Consider the following 12,167-nt stretch of genomic DNA (forward strand, 5'->3'; position numbering starts at 1 on the left):
CTAAACTCTGGTCAATACAAATCTAGCCATGTCCCTCTCTCCCAGAAAAGACAACTTGCTGATTTCAGGTGTTAAGAAATAGAAGAAGCTGAGCGAGGTAGAGAGGCTAAGAGGCTTTGTGAGGGAATTCCAGCGGTGTCAGGCAACTGGGAGCATTGATACCAATGGTGGAGTAGAGGATGCGTGTAAGACCACAGATAGAGTGTCAGCATTTAGGATAGCTCCAGGTCTGGACGAGGTCACAGAGGTGTAAGAGCGGGGAGCTGCTTGAGCATGAGACTGAGAATTTCAGATTGCAGGCACTGATGGATTGGCACTAATGTTGGTCAGAAATGACTGGACAGGAGATGATCGACAGAAAGAATTTGGTGATAATACTGGTCAGGAGAGAATTGGATGCAGTCAGTTTTACAGAGAAGGGAAGGGGAGACCTGTTAGAAAAGCATAGAAGTCCAGATATTACAAAGGCAGGGCAGAGTGTTTAACCAGTAAGCAGAAATAGGACGGTGGGGGTTCTACATTATAGAGGTGGATGTAGGTGGTCTGGGTGATGGAGTGGCACCAGTACAAATATAAATTTGTGGATTATTTGAATATTCAGTACACTGCACAGAATCTCAGTGTCTCTCCCTTTCCATGTGTCAGGAAGGTCCCTGATTCAGCATGTGCTCCATAGCTGGAGACTCACTGTGCTTCCTGTTGTCCCCACTGGCAAAGGGAAGGATTGGGCTCCATTTGTGATGCCCCTGTGATTGACTGACCCTGCTGAAAATCACTGACTTTGTTTAGACATGGACAATGCTTAAAATGGCCTGAGGTCATCCAGAACAAAGCTACAAAGGTCCAAAGCACACAAGATGGCCCTTCACACCATTGTGTCAATACTATCTCTTTACAAGGGCATTCCAAAGGAGTAAACTGTCCTGCAATCTTTCTTTTCAATTAATATGTAGAATGTTGGTGTCACTGGCCAGGCCAGCAGTTATTGCCCATTCCTAATTGACTAGAGGGCAGTTAACAGCCAATCACATTGCTGTGGGTCTGGGGTAGTTGAGTATGTAGGCCAGACCAGGTGAGGATAGCAGATTTCCATCCCTGAAGGATGTGAGTGAACCAGATGAGGTTCTATGACAATCAGCAATGGATTCATAATCACCATTAGACATCAAAACGGGAGTAGGCCATTCAGCCCCTTGAGCCTGTTCTGCCATTCAATATGATCAAAGGTGATCTGGCATTCCTCATGTTCCCTCTCCTGTATTTTTCCCATAACCCATGATTCCCTAACTATTGATCAAAAATAATTAGATCAGCTCTCTGTATTTAAATTGAATTCAAGTTTTAACCATCTATTGTGATGGGATTCAAACCCCACTTTGCCAAAACATCACCCTGGGGTTCTGGATTACTGGTCCAGTGACATTACCACTCCAACACTGCCTCCCCCTTTATACCTTTACATTTTTCCATGTATCACATATTGATCCAGTTTCCTGTTTAAAGCTACAGTTGTCATGCATTGATCATCCCTTGTAGCCAGTTCATTCTCCAATGTGAAAGGGCAGGTCCCAAACTCTCTACTTCCACAACATTCCCGTCTCCCCAAGAGTCCAGACTTGGGAAGTCCAGTGTGTTACACATTTTTTAAGAAGCATTTGCAATTAGCCTTCATTTTATGATTTACATATTCATGAGATATCAGTTTTAATTATTGGAGACTGTTGTTAACTCACCAGATGATTAATTAAACTACTGTAGCCATGTAATATGGTTTGAAAAACCTCCAGGGAACACACAGCAGAGTTTCAGAAAGCAATCTGTGATAAGATATAGTATATACCTGAATGTATAATGTATCTGCAGGAAGGTTAATGACCTTTCATATGGCCTGTGTCCTGGCTATTTGCCTTTTCTGGCTTAGCTTTGTCCTCGCCGTACCACTTCACTCAGCATCTCATTTCAGATTAAGAAGACAAGCCATTTCCCATCCACTGCAGTCCTTGACAAAGCTCAATGATTTGATGCTACACAAAAGCACAGAAAATACAGCCAGGAACAGGCCATTTGGCCCTTTGAGCTTGCTGCTACATTCAACATAATCAAGTCTTGATCATTTAACTCAGTGCCCTGTTCCTGCTTATTTCCCCCAAGCCTTTGATCTCTTTAGGCCTAAAAACTGTATCTGCCTCCTTCTTGAATATATTCAATGACTTGCCCTCGACTCTTTTCAGTGGCAGAGAATTCCACAGGCTCACCAATCTCTAGGTGAAGACATTTCTCCTCATCTCAGTCCTACATGGTTTACTCCACATCCTGACCCCCTGGTTCTGGACACCCTGGCCATTAGGAACATCCTTCCTGTGTTTATCCTGCAGAGTTCTGTTGGAATTCTATAGGTTTCTATGAGATCCTCCTCATTCTTCTGAACTCCAGTGAAAATCATCCTAACTGATTGAGCCTGTGAGACCAGGATTCCAATGTTGAGTGGATCGGAGTTTAACAACTTAAATTATACTGCCTTATGCTCAGTCCTTGTAGAGAAACAGCGCATTCCGCTCCATTGGTCTACGCCATCATTTTGCTTCCCTTGACCTTTCTCCCACCTGCTCTTCATCTCACACCTTCACCCTATCCCTTCTATTCCTTTCTTTCTCCTGCGTTTATCCAGCTTTGCCCTTAAAATGTATTAAAAGTGTTCGCCTCAACCATTCCCCGAGGAAGCATGGCGCACATTCACCCCACTCTCTGGGGGGAAGAGGCTTGTCCTCAATTACCTGTTTGATTTATTAGTGATTGTCTTATACCGATGGCCCTTCATTTAAAGAGAAAGATCTCCCCATCTACCTGTCAAACAGATTCATGACATTAAAGTCCTCTGTAAGGTCACTCCTCAGCCTTAGTGTTTTCTAGAGAAATCTGCTCTCTCTCCTGTAAGTTTGCTCTGCACCTCCTCCTGTGCCCCTATACTTTTTTAGATATGATACTGAGAACATAAATGTGCACCTGGTGAGATGTAACTAAGGTTCAGTGTTAGTTTAACGTATTTCTACACTTCCTTTTTTCGCTAGAACTAGGGGAAGGGGGTTTCATTGACTGGGCTCCTGTGAAAACTCTGATAAGATTCATAGAAGAGCTTCTTTAGACAGTCCACAACAACATGCCCTCTGATGGTGGGTACTCAATATTACAACTCCCCGTGTCTAACTGATTCCACAAAATAAATATTTCAAACTCTGCCACCTCCTTGATTGACAGGGACCATTGTTGACATTGTTTTAGTTTTTATCTTAAAAAAAGACTAGTTTGGGGCAAATTATAGTTTATTTTGATTGGCCAATCTCTTCACCATTGCTCTGGCTCACTGCAATCAGGAGTTGGTTAGCTCAGTTGGCTGGACAGCTGGTCTCTGATTCGGAGTGAGACCAATAGTGTGGGCTCCATTTCCACACTGGCTGAAGTTACCATGAAGGTCACTCCTTCTCAACCTCTTCCCCCTTGCCTGAGGCGTCATCTCTCTCTCTCTCTGATGTGAGAACAATCCTATGGTGACTTTGCCTTTTACACAATGAATTAAGATAGTCTCTTGTTTGTACAGAACTTGAGCATGACTGAGAAAAGATACATTTTTTCTATACTTTTCATCTTGCACTCATTAGGATGATTGGCAAGAAATATCAAATTAATAGGAAAACAGCATTCACACTGCATGAGAGGACAGTGCTGAATTGTTGGAAAATGAACTTTGAATGTTCAAAGGAACACAGCTCAGAATGGATGAGTTAATAGTGACTGATAGTTAACTGCCAGTCTGCCTTTTTGAACGCCACAACCCATGTAGTATAGGTACGCCACAATGTTGTTAGGGAGCACATTCCAGGGTTTTGACTCAGCAACAGTGAGGGAATAGCAATATAGTCCACAGTCAGGATGGTGAATGGTTGGAGGGCAATTTGAGGTCGTGGTGTTCTGATGTATTTTATGCCTTTGTCCTTCTGTGTTTGAGCTTATAGGTTTGCTGTTCAAGGAGCCTCAGTCAGGTTTTGGAGTGTGTCTTGTATCTTGATGGATACAAGTTGATGCAACTTGAAGGTTTCTGTTGCCATTATATATTGGTGGCGGAGGGAGTGAATGTTTGTGAATGCAGTGCCAATCAAATGGGCTGCTTTGTCCTGGATGGTCATCATCATAGATCATCATAGAATCCCTACAGTGTGAAAACAGGCCATTCAGCCCAACATGTCCACACTACTCCTCTGAAGAGTATTCCCACCCAGACCCATTCCCCTAATTTCCCATATCTAACCCACTGAACCTAAACATCCCTGGGCACTATGGGCAATTTAGCACGGCCAATCCACCTACCCTTGAGCTTCTTGAGTGTTGTTGGAGCTGTCCCCATCCAGTCAAGTGGGGGGTATTCCATCACACTCCTGACTTGTGCCTTGTAGACGGTAGACAGATTTTGAGGAGTCAGGAGGTGAGTTACTTGCTGCAGTATTCCCAGCTTCTGAGCTGTTCACGTAACCACACTATTTATTTGGCTGGTCCAGTTCAGTTTCTGGTCAGTGGTAATTCCCAGGATGTTGATAGCAGGGGATTCAGCGGTGGTAACACCATTGAACGTCAAGGGGCGGTGGTTAGATTGTCTCTTATTGGAGATAGCCATTGCCTGGCATTTGTGTGGCATGGATGTTACTTGCCAGTAGTCAGCCCAAGCCTGGGTATTGTCCTGCATTTGGACATGGCCTGCTTCAGTATCGAAGGAGCTGTGTGAAAGAGTGTGATTGGTTCCAGTCAGTAACAGGCCAGATGCTGTTTTAGCTAGATTTCAGGTGAACTCATTTTACTGCATCAGCATTGAATAGGGTGACCTCTGTGATGCTAACATCCCAAGGCTGCTCCATTCCCAATTTTGCTTTGCTCTGTCCTGTCTTGTTTGGAATTAAAAACTCACTCAATGAAAGCACAAGTTGAGTGGGCCTTGGGAATCTGCCTGAGGGAGTTCCCCTCTGAGATATCTGGGGCTATCCCCAGTAATACACGGCCAGCCCGTTATAACAAAGTTAACATTTTTAGTTGTAATTAGATACCATGGTGATCAGTTTTTGTTTAAAGACTGTGAGAAACTTACTGAAACACTTTCCAATTTGAATGAAAATATGAATCAGAGGGTGAGGTCGTTATCAGTAGAGATCAGCATGTTAGAAAGTAGTAGGTTAGAACATTATCCCCCAATTTCTCTCATTTATCCCTTCAAATTATTTCTGCAAAGTGTGGGAAATTCAATGGGTAGGTGTGAGAAAAACAAACAGAAGGAACTGACAATTCATCCCCTCGGGTCTGCTGCTCTGTTCAATCACATCATGACTAACCTTCCCCCTTTTCCCATATCCCCTGCTTCTGTCAGCATCCTCAAAGCTATCAAGCTCAGTTTTGAACATATTCCATAGTCAGGCACCCAGTTCTCTGGGAAGAGAATTCCAAAGTATCGCAAAAACAAAATTCCTTCTCATCTCGGTCCACAGTGACCCCTAGTTCCATACTCGGCAACAGCAGGTGTCATAGAGTCCTGCAGAATGGAAAGAGGCCCCTTGTTTGTGCTGAGCACTGAGTGCCTGTCTGCTCTAGTCCCAGTTTCAGCACTTGGTTGTAGCCTATGGTGTTTCAAATACTCATCTAAATTCTTCCAAACCACTCTCAAATAGAAGGATAAGGGAAACAGATACAGGGGAACACCACGCCTGCAAGTTCCCCTCCAAGCCACTCACCATCCTGACTTGGAAACATATCTCCATTCCTTCAGTGTCACTGGGTCAAAATCCTGAAATTCTCTCCCTAAGGGCATTGTGTGTCAACCCACAGCACATGGACTGCAGCGGTTCAAGAAGGCAGCTCACCCACACCTTCTCAAGGGGCAACTAGGGACGGGCAATAAATGCTGATCCAGCTAGTGCCACCCACATCCCATGAAAGTATAAAATGCAGTTGTGCCTTTCATCCAAGCCATTAAAGCAGACTGTAAATGGTTGCACTCTGATCCTTGTTGCTGTGTTATTCATTAGTTACTGTTTGCTCACCTGAAAAGTATCCACTTGTCCTAACTCTGTTTCCTGTCAGCTAACCAATCCTCTCTCCATGCCTGAGAGTTCTGATCTTTTGTAGCAACCTTTGGGAAATCCAGATCTACTCCATCTCCTTGTTCCCCTTTCCGCAGCCTGCTTATTACATCCTCAAACAGAATTCCCCTTTCACAAGACCATGTTGTCTTTGCCCCATTAACTGTTCTTTGAATCTCAGATTGATGACCCAGTGTATAAACATCGCCCCTCCTCCTAATAGTTCACCAACAAGCCTGACCTAACCAAATCAAATGATAATTTATATTCTGAAAGAGAAACATTACATCACTGCAGATTTACAAACTGAAAGACCATGAGGTAAACAGTAGTTTTGTGTTCAGTGAAGCAGTTACAGAGGAGAGGCTGAGAGACTATATTGGGGAAATTTGAAAAACCATCATTTTGTTGATGAGTACTCTGTTGAAGTGTACAGGTAACCCCGATTTACAAATGTCCAACTATGAACACTCCTAGTTAGGAACGTGATCCTATATAGGGATGTATTAATATTAATTTTGAGGATCCAACATGCAACTGTTCAGTTGTATTTACGAATAGCTGTTTTATCCTGTACTGTATGATGTTCCAACTTGGCTACAAATTGACTTATGCACATACACATTGATAATGTGGGGTCTGCCAGTACTGTGCCTACTGTAGCCACACTAATCCAAACAAGTTTACAACAGTCTCTTCTGCTTTGGCTTCTAAGTGTACAATTCTGAAAGAGGAGGGAATCAGAGCAGGGATTGATGTGTCAATCAGAAAGATGATTATCGCTGAGCTGTAAAACAGCTGTTTGTAGACCGAGAGAGTGTTAAATCAAAACCAATTGCGTTGACAATGTTTAAGACTTGGATCAGAGCCTTGGCTGGAATATTGTACACAGGTCTGATCACCTCATCACAGAATGGATATTATGGTCCTTGAGACCTTAGAAAGCCCAGGTATTGCAGCTGGACAACAAAGACAGGAATTATCAGTCACCAGCAGCTTCTAAAGGTGTTCAGTCTACAGGCAGCAATAAAGAGTAGATGTCAAGGTATTGTCAGTGCTGTTTTCCCCACTAACTGGGGAGATGGTGAAGTGAATCTATGGGACAGTTTACCTGGGGAAAAGGATAAAAGACCACGACACAAAACCAACATTGGGGAGTCAGACTGTAGAATGAAGGGCCTGAAAACGGTCATTTATACAAAGGGGCTACAGCATTAATGATGGAAGTTTCAGGGCAGATCTGTGAAGTAACAACTTATATTCATTTAAGACAATGAGCAATAAGCTTGACCAATGAGCTAAGTTTCAAGGAGCGTCTTAAAGGAAGTGGAGAGGTTTAGGAAAGGAGGTCTTGTGCTGAGGACAGAGATAGTTGAAAGCATGGCCCCCAATAGCTCAATCATTATTATAAGCAGGTGCTCAAAAGGCTGGAATTAGATGGTGCAGATATCGCTGAGAGTCAGTGTATTCAGGTGTGAGAAAGAAATGAGGGAACTGATAAAGAGACTGACAGTGTGGGCTAGATCTATGAAAAGGCTAATTGTTTTTCCTAAAACCAATCTTCTAATCGCTTCCATATAATTTTAAAACATTGACCAATTTACTATTGATGAATAAGTGTGAATATTAAGTTTCGCATTCAACACCAGATCCCACGAGATGTTTTTCAAATGCTTATCCCAGTTGCAAACACATACTGTGATGGCAAAGTGGCCAATTCTGGATGTAGAGCTGGATGAACACAGCAGGCCAAGCAGCATCAGAGGAGCAGGAAGCCTAGGCCTGAAACGTCAGCCTTCCTGCTCCTCTGATGCTGCTTGGCCTGCTGTGTTCATCCAGCTCTACACCTTGTTATCTCAGATTCTCCAGCATCTGCAGTTCCTACTATCTCTGGCCAATTCTGGAGACTTCTTCAGAACCTACTGCCATAGCAGCCTGAAAACTCCAAGATATTTTCAATAGATTTAACCACCCCTAAACCTGAGAGAGAACTGTAATCCCTCAGTCATTGTCTACACAGTGACCTGGCCTCAGACAACCCTAGGACTTGAGCTAGTGATCATTTGCAGCTTCAGTTTATCGCCATGAATTTTTTTTTTGCGACAATGATTTTTTTCTAGCCCAGGCAACTAATGTGCTGTTAAAAATTCATCTTTATTCTCCAGATGCATGGAATGGGTCATCCAGAGGGTCCTCAATACGATTCAGGACCTCAACACCCATTGGTCAGTCGGTCAGGAATCATGCCGCCCAGTCACATGTCTGCCATTAGCCATTCACAACTGAATGCACAGGTCAGTCTGAATGTAGCTAGGAGCATTCTGACTCACGGCTCTCCCTCGCCCCCTGGAAGCAAGTCCGCCACCCCCTCGCCCTCAAGCTCAGCACACGAAGAGGAGTCTGACCATCTGTCCAAGGTACAACTCAATCTTTGCTTCTACCTGCCTCATTCCTTTGTTCCATAGCCAGTGTGTGCGTACCTGTCCTAACATCACTGTGTTGAGGATGTGTCATGGACAAGGCAAGCCATTCGAGCTCTCCATAATTTAGTTCAGTCATTTCTGAATCCTTTGTAAACATTGTGAGTGTAGAATGCAAATTTCTTCTCAGAAGTAAAGGTGCTATAAATATTCAGAATACATTAGGGACTAAATTCCTGAAGTAGAACAGAAGAGACTAAAACAACACATTATTTGAATAAGAAAGAGTGTTTTCTATTTTTTGTGTTTAATTTATGTTGAGTAAGACACCAGAAGATAATGCCAGAGATCGGAACAGTTCCCATTCAGTGTTGGTAGTCAGTACTCCAGGGCTAACTCTTCAGCTGGTTAGATCCACCAGCTCTGACCAACTGATCTAACCTTAGTGGATCTCCTCCTGGGATAGTCATAATCACCTATGAAAACTTAAGGAACTGCAGATGTTGGAAATCAGAAATAAAAACAGGAATTGCTGGAGAAGCTCAGCAGGTCTGGCAGCACCTGTGGAGAGAAATCAGAGTTAACGTTTCAGGTCCGGTGACCCTTCCAGACCTGCTGAGCTTTTCCAGCAATTCCTGTTTCTGTGTGTCATAAACATCAGGCTTTCACATATTATAATTACTGTTATCACTTGCCTGACCTGAATCTCACAACAGCTGGAAGTGACCAGCTCCACTCAAAGTAAGATTGCAATATTGGAAGGAAATTCTCACAAGATCAATAGAGCAGGGGAAGGATTCAGTGATGGAGAGGGAGGGGAGGGGAAAGGGAGAGAGAAGTGAGTTAGCTTTCATTTTCTTTTTTAGATATTTTTTAAAAATTGCCTCGTTTCTCAAGTCACAAACTATTTGCTCATGCTCAGAGTGAATTTTCTAAAATATAAGCTTCATTTTTGCAAATAGAGCAATTTTTTGCCTTGCTTGTTAGACAGAATATTGTATTTTCAACACACTAGCAAGACTAATCTCTGCTTTAAATGGGTGACACCTTAATTTTAAACTCTGACCTCTAGTTCTAGATTCTCCTGAGGAGAAAGAGGAAACATCCTTTCCACATCTGCCTGGTCAAGAGCCTTTAGTCATTCTTAATCTTAGCCGATACAGGCCCATTCTGTCCGACTGTACTCATAAAATCAGCCCTCTTTAGGCATTAGGCTGGTAAACCTTCTCTGAGCTGCCTGCAACACATTAACGATGTTCCTTAAATGAGACCAATACTGTATACAGTACTCCAGATGCAGTCTCACTAATGCCCTGTATAACTGAAGCATAATCTCCCTAGTTCAATTTCTCCCACAATAACTTATAATCCATTTTAACTTCATAATTACGTGCTGCATCTGCATACTAATTGTTTTGTGATTCATGCATTAGCTCACTCAGATCACTCTATAACTCAGCACTCTGCAATCTCTCACCATTTTGATAATATATTTTTTCATTTTCCTTGACGAAATGGACAATTTCACATTTTCCCAGTTTACACTCCATTTGCAACCATAGGGTGGCATGGTGGCTCAGTGGTTAGCACTGCTGCCTCACAGCGCCAAAGATCCAGGTTCGATTCCATCCTCAGGCGACTGTCTGTGTGGAGTTTGCACATTCTCCCCGTGTCTGTGTGTGTGTTTCTGCTGGGTGCTCTGGTTTCCTCCCACAGTCAAAGATAGGCAGGTTAGGTGGATTGGCCATGTTAAATTACCTGTAGTGTTCAGGGATATGTAGGTTAGATGGATTAGACGAAGGAAAATGCAGGATGATGGCGGGGTGGGTCTGGGTGGGATTCCATTTGGGGAGTTGGTGTGAATTTGATGGGCTGAATGGCTTGCTTCCACACTGTAGGGATTCTATGGTATCTGTTTATAACCTGCTTGTGCCCTCTTCTCACTGTTCCTTGAGTACAGAGATTTCTCCTGAATTCCTAATTGGATTTATTAGTGATGGTCTCTGATTCTTACCCAGAAGTGGAGAAATCTTCTCAATGTCAAACCCCTTCCATTATCTCAAAAATGTCCATCAGGCCTATCTCACTCATGTTTCTCAGCTCTGATTACCAGGCCATTCAGCCCTTCCTGACAGGTATCTTTCATTTCTAGTACCATTTGAGTCAATCTGTTCCCCACCTTCACCACCCGCCTCAAGATGCTTTTTGTAAGAGCTGTTGACAGCACTGAAAGTGTGATCCAACCCCTTGCCTTTTTTCAGAGGATGCTCGTGATGGTCAGCCAGAAATAGGTGGCTAGTCATGGTGTGAATGTGTGAGTAGGATCTCACCTCAGAGTTAAATGTAACACCAAGATGGTGAGCAGCCTGCTTTAGTTCAGGCTGTTGCCAAGGTGAGGGCTGGATTTGGTGCCTAGGAAACAGAATTTGGACAGGAGACTGAAAACAATGTCTTCGTTATGCCCAATATTTCATTGCAGCAAAAAAAGCAAAGAACTGCAGATGTTTAAAATCAGAAACAAAAACAGAAATTGCTGGAAAAAGTCAGCAGATCCGTTCTGAAGAACGGTCACTGAACCTGACACATTAATTCTGTTTTCCAACAACCTCTGTTTCTGTTTCTTCGGAACAATATTTGCCACTCCGGTTCTAGGTGTCAGAGATGCAGTCTGATAATTTAACAATAATGGGTGACTTGGGAGAGCTGGTGGTGAATTCGAGCTAGGAACCTCAGCGTATGTGTGAAAACCAGTGCTGAGCTCAGTGTCAAGGGACAGCATGTAGATGAGAGATAGAAGGTACCAAGGCTGGGTCACTGGGGGACATCAGAGGTAACAGTGTAGGAACAGGAAGACAAATCACTGCAAGTGATTCTCTGGCAATAATTAGATAGTTAACAATGGAACTGGGTGAGGTGAGGACCCATTACTATATGTTGTCCTTCAACATTCTTCCAACCAGAATGCACTACCTCACACTTCTCTGCATTGACTCTCCTCTGCCAAAGGTCTGGACCATGTGGGGAGAGAGTGGGAGACGGAAGTGATCAGCGTTGGCCTTCGGTGTAATTGGTTTGATTGAAGGTGGTAAGATAGGTTGGGGAGTGTACATACAGCAAGAAACTAAAGGGGGATAAGAAGGCACTGAGCATAGGGGAGAAAAGACATGATGAGTGGGGGAAGAGCAGGATAAATGAAAGTTGGGCATATGTCCTTTGCATGTGCGTGTGATTCAGTGATTCAGTTCAGTTACAGGCTCATGAGCAATACAGTGCCAACATGACACATTAACACTTTGAGGGCTTGTATGTTCGCTGCCTGTAGACACAGAGACACTGTTTTGAAAGACCCATCGTTTCTGAGATAAAAACACAATGAAGGTGGCCAGCCCTCTCAGAATGGCCTGGAGTTTCAAAGAATCTCCAGATCAACGAAAACCTGGGAGAAAAATCATCAGAAACAATGTCTATTTTCTGTTAAAATTTTTATTAAAAATATTGAAGATTGAGGGCAGTTCCATCGGCTTCAGCAGGCCCCTGTATCCTGGACCAGGATGAGTGTGTGTAGGGGACGTGAGGGGTGTGGAGGGGGGGAGTGCAGGGTGATGGGGGAGGGGGTGATGGGTGTGGGGGG

The 12,167-nt window shown here is 43.5% G+C and overlaps 1 protein-coding gene across 1 annotated transcript in view; it reads left to right on the forward strand.

Annotated features, from left to right (window-relative positions):
* The window catches only part of LOC109938920 (TOX high mobility group box family member 2), a 283,863-nt gene extending 275,282 nt beyond the window's left edge, over positions 1-8,581 (forward strand). Inside the window, exon 5 of the mRNA XM_048608505.1 lies at positions 8,282-8,581. Coding sequence (XP_048464462.1) covers positions 8,282-8,581 — 300 coding nt within the window. The remainder of the gene's footprint in view (positions 1-8,281) is intronic.
* The last annotated feature ends 3,586 nt before the right edge of the window (positions 8,582-12,167 follow it).

This window comes from Rhincodon typus, chromosome 19, assembly GCF_021869965.1.
Source record: "Rhincodon typus isolate 14 chromosome 19, sRhiTyp1.1, whole genome shotgun sequence".
Lineage (NCBI taxonomy): Eukaryota > Metazoa > Chordata > Chondrichthyes > Orectolobiformes > Rhincodontidae > Rhincodon > Rhincodon typus.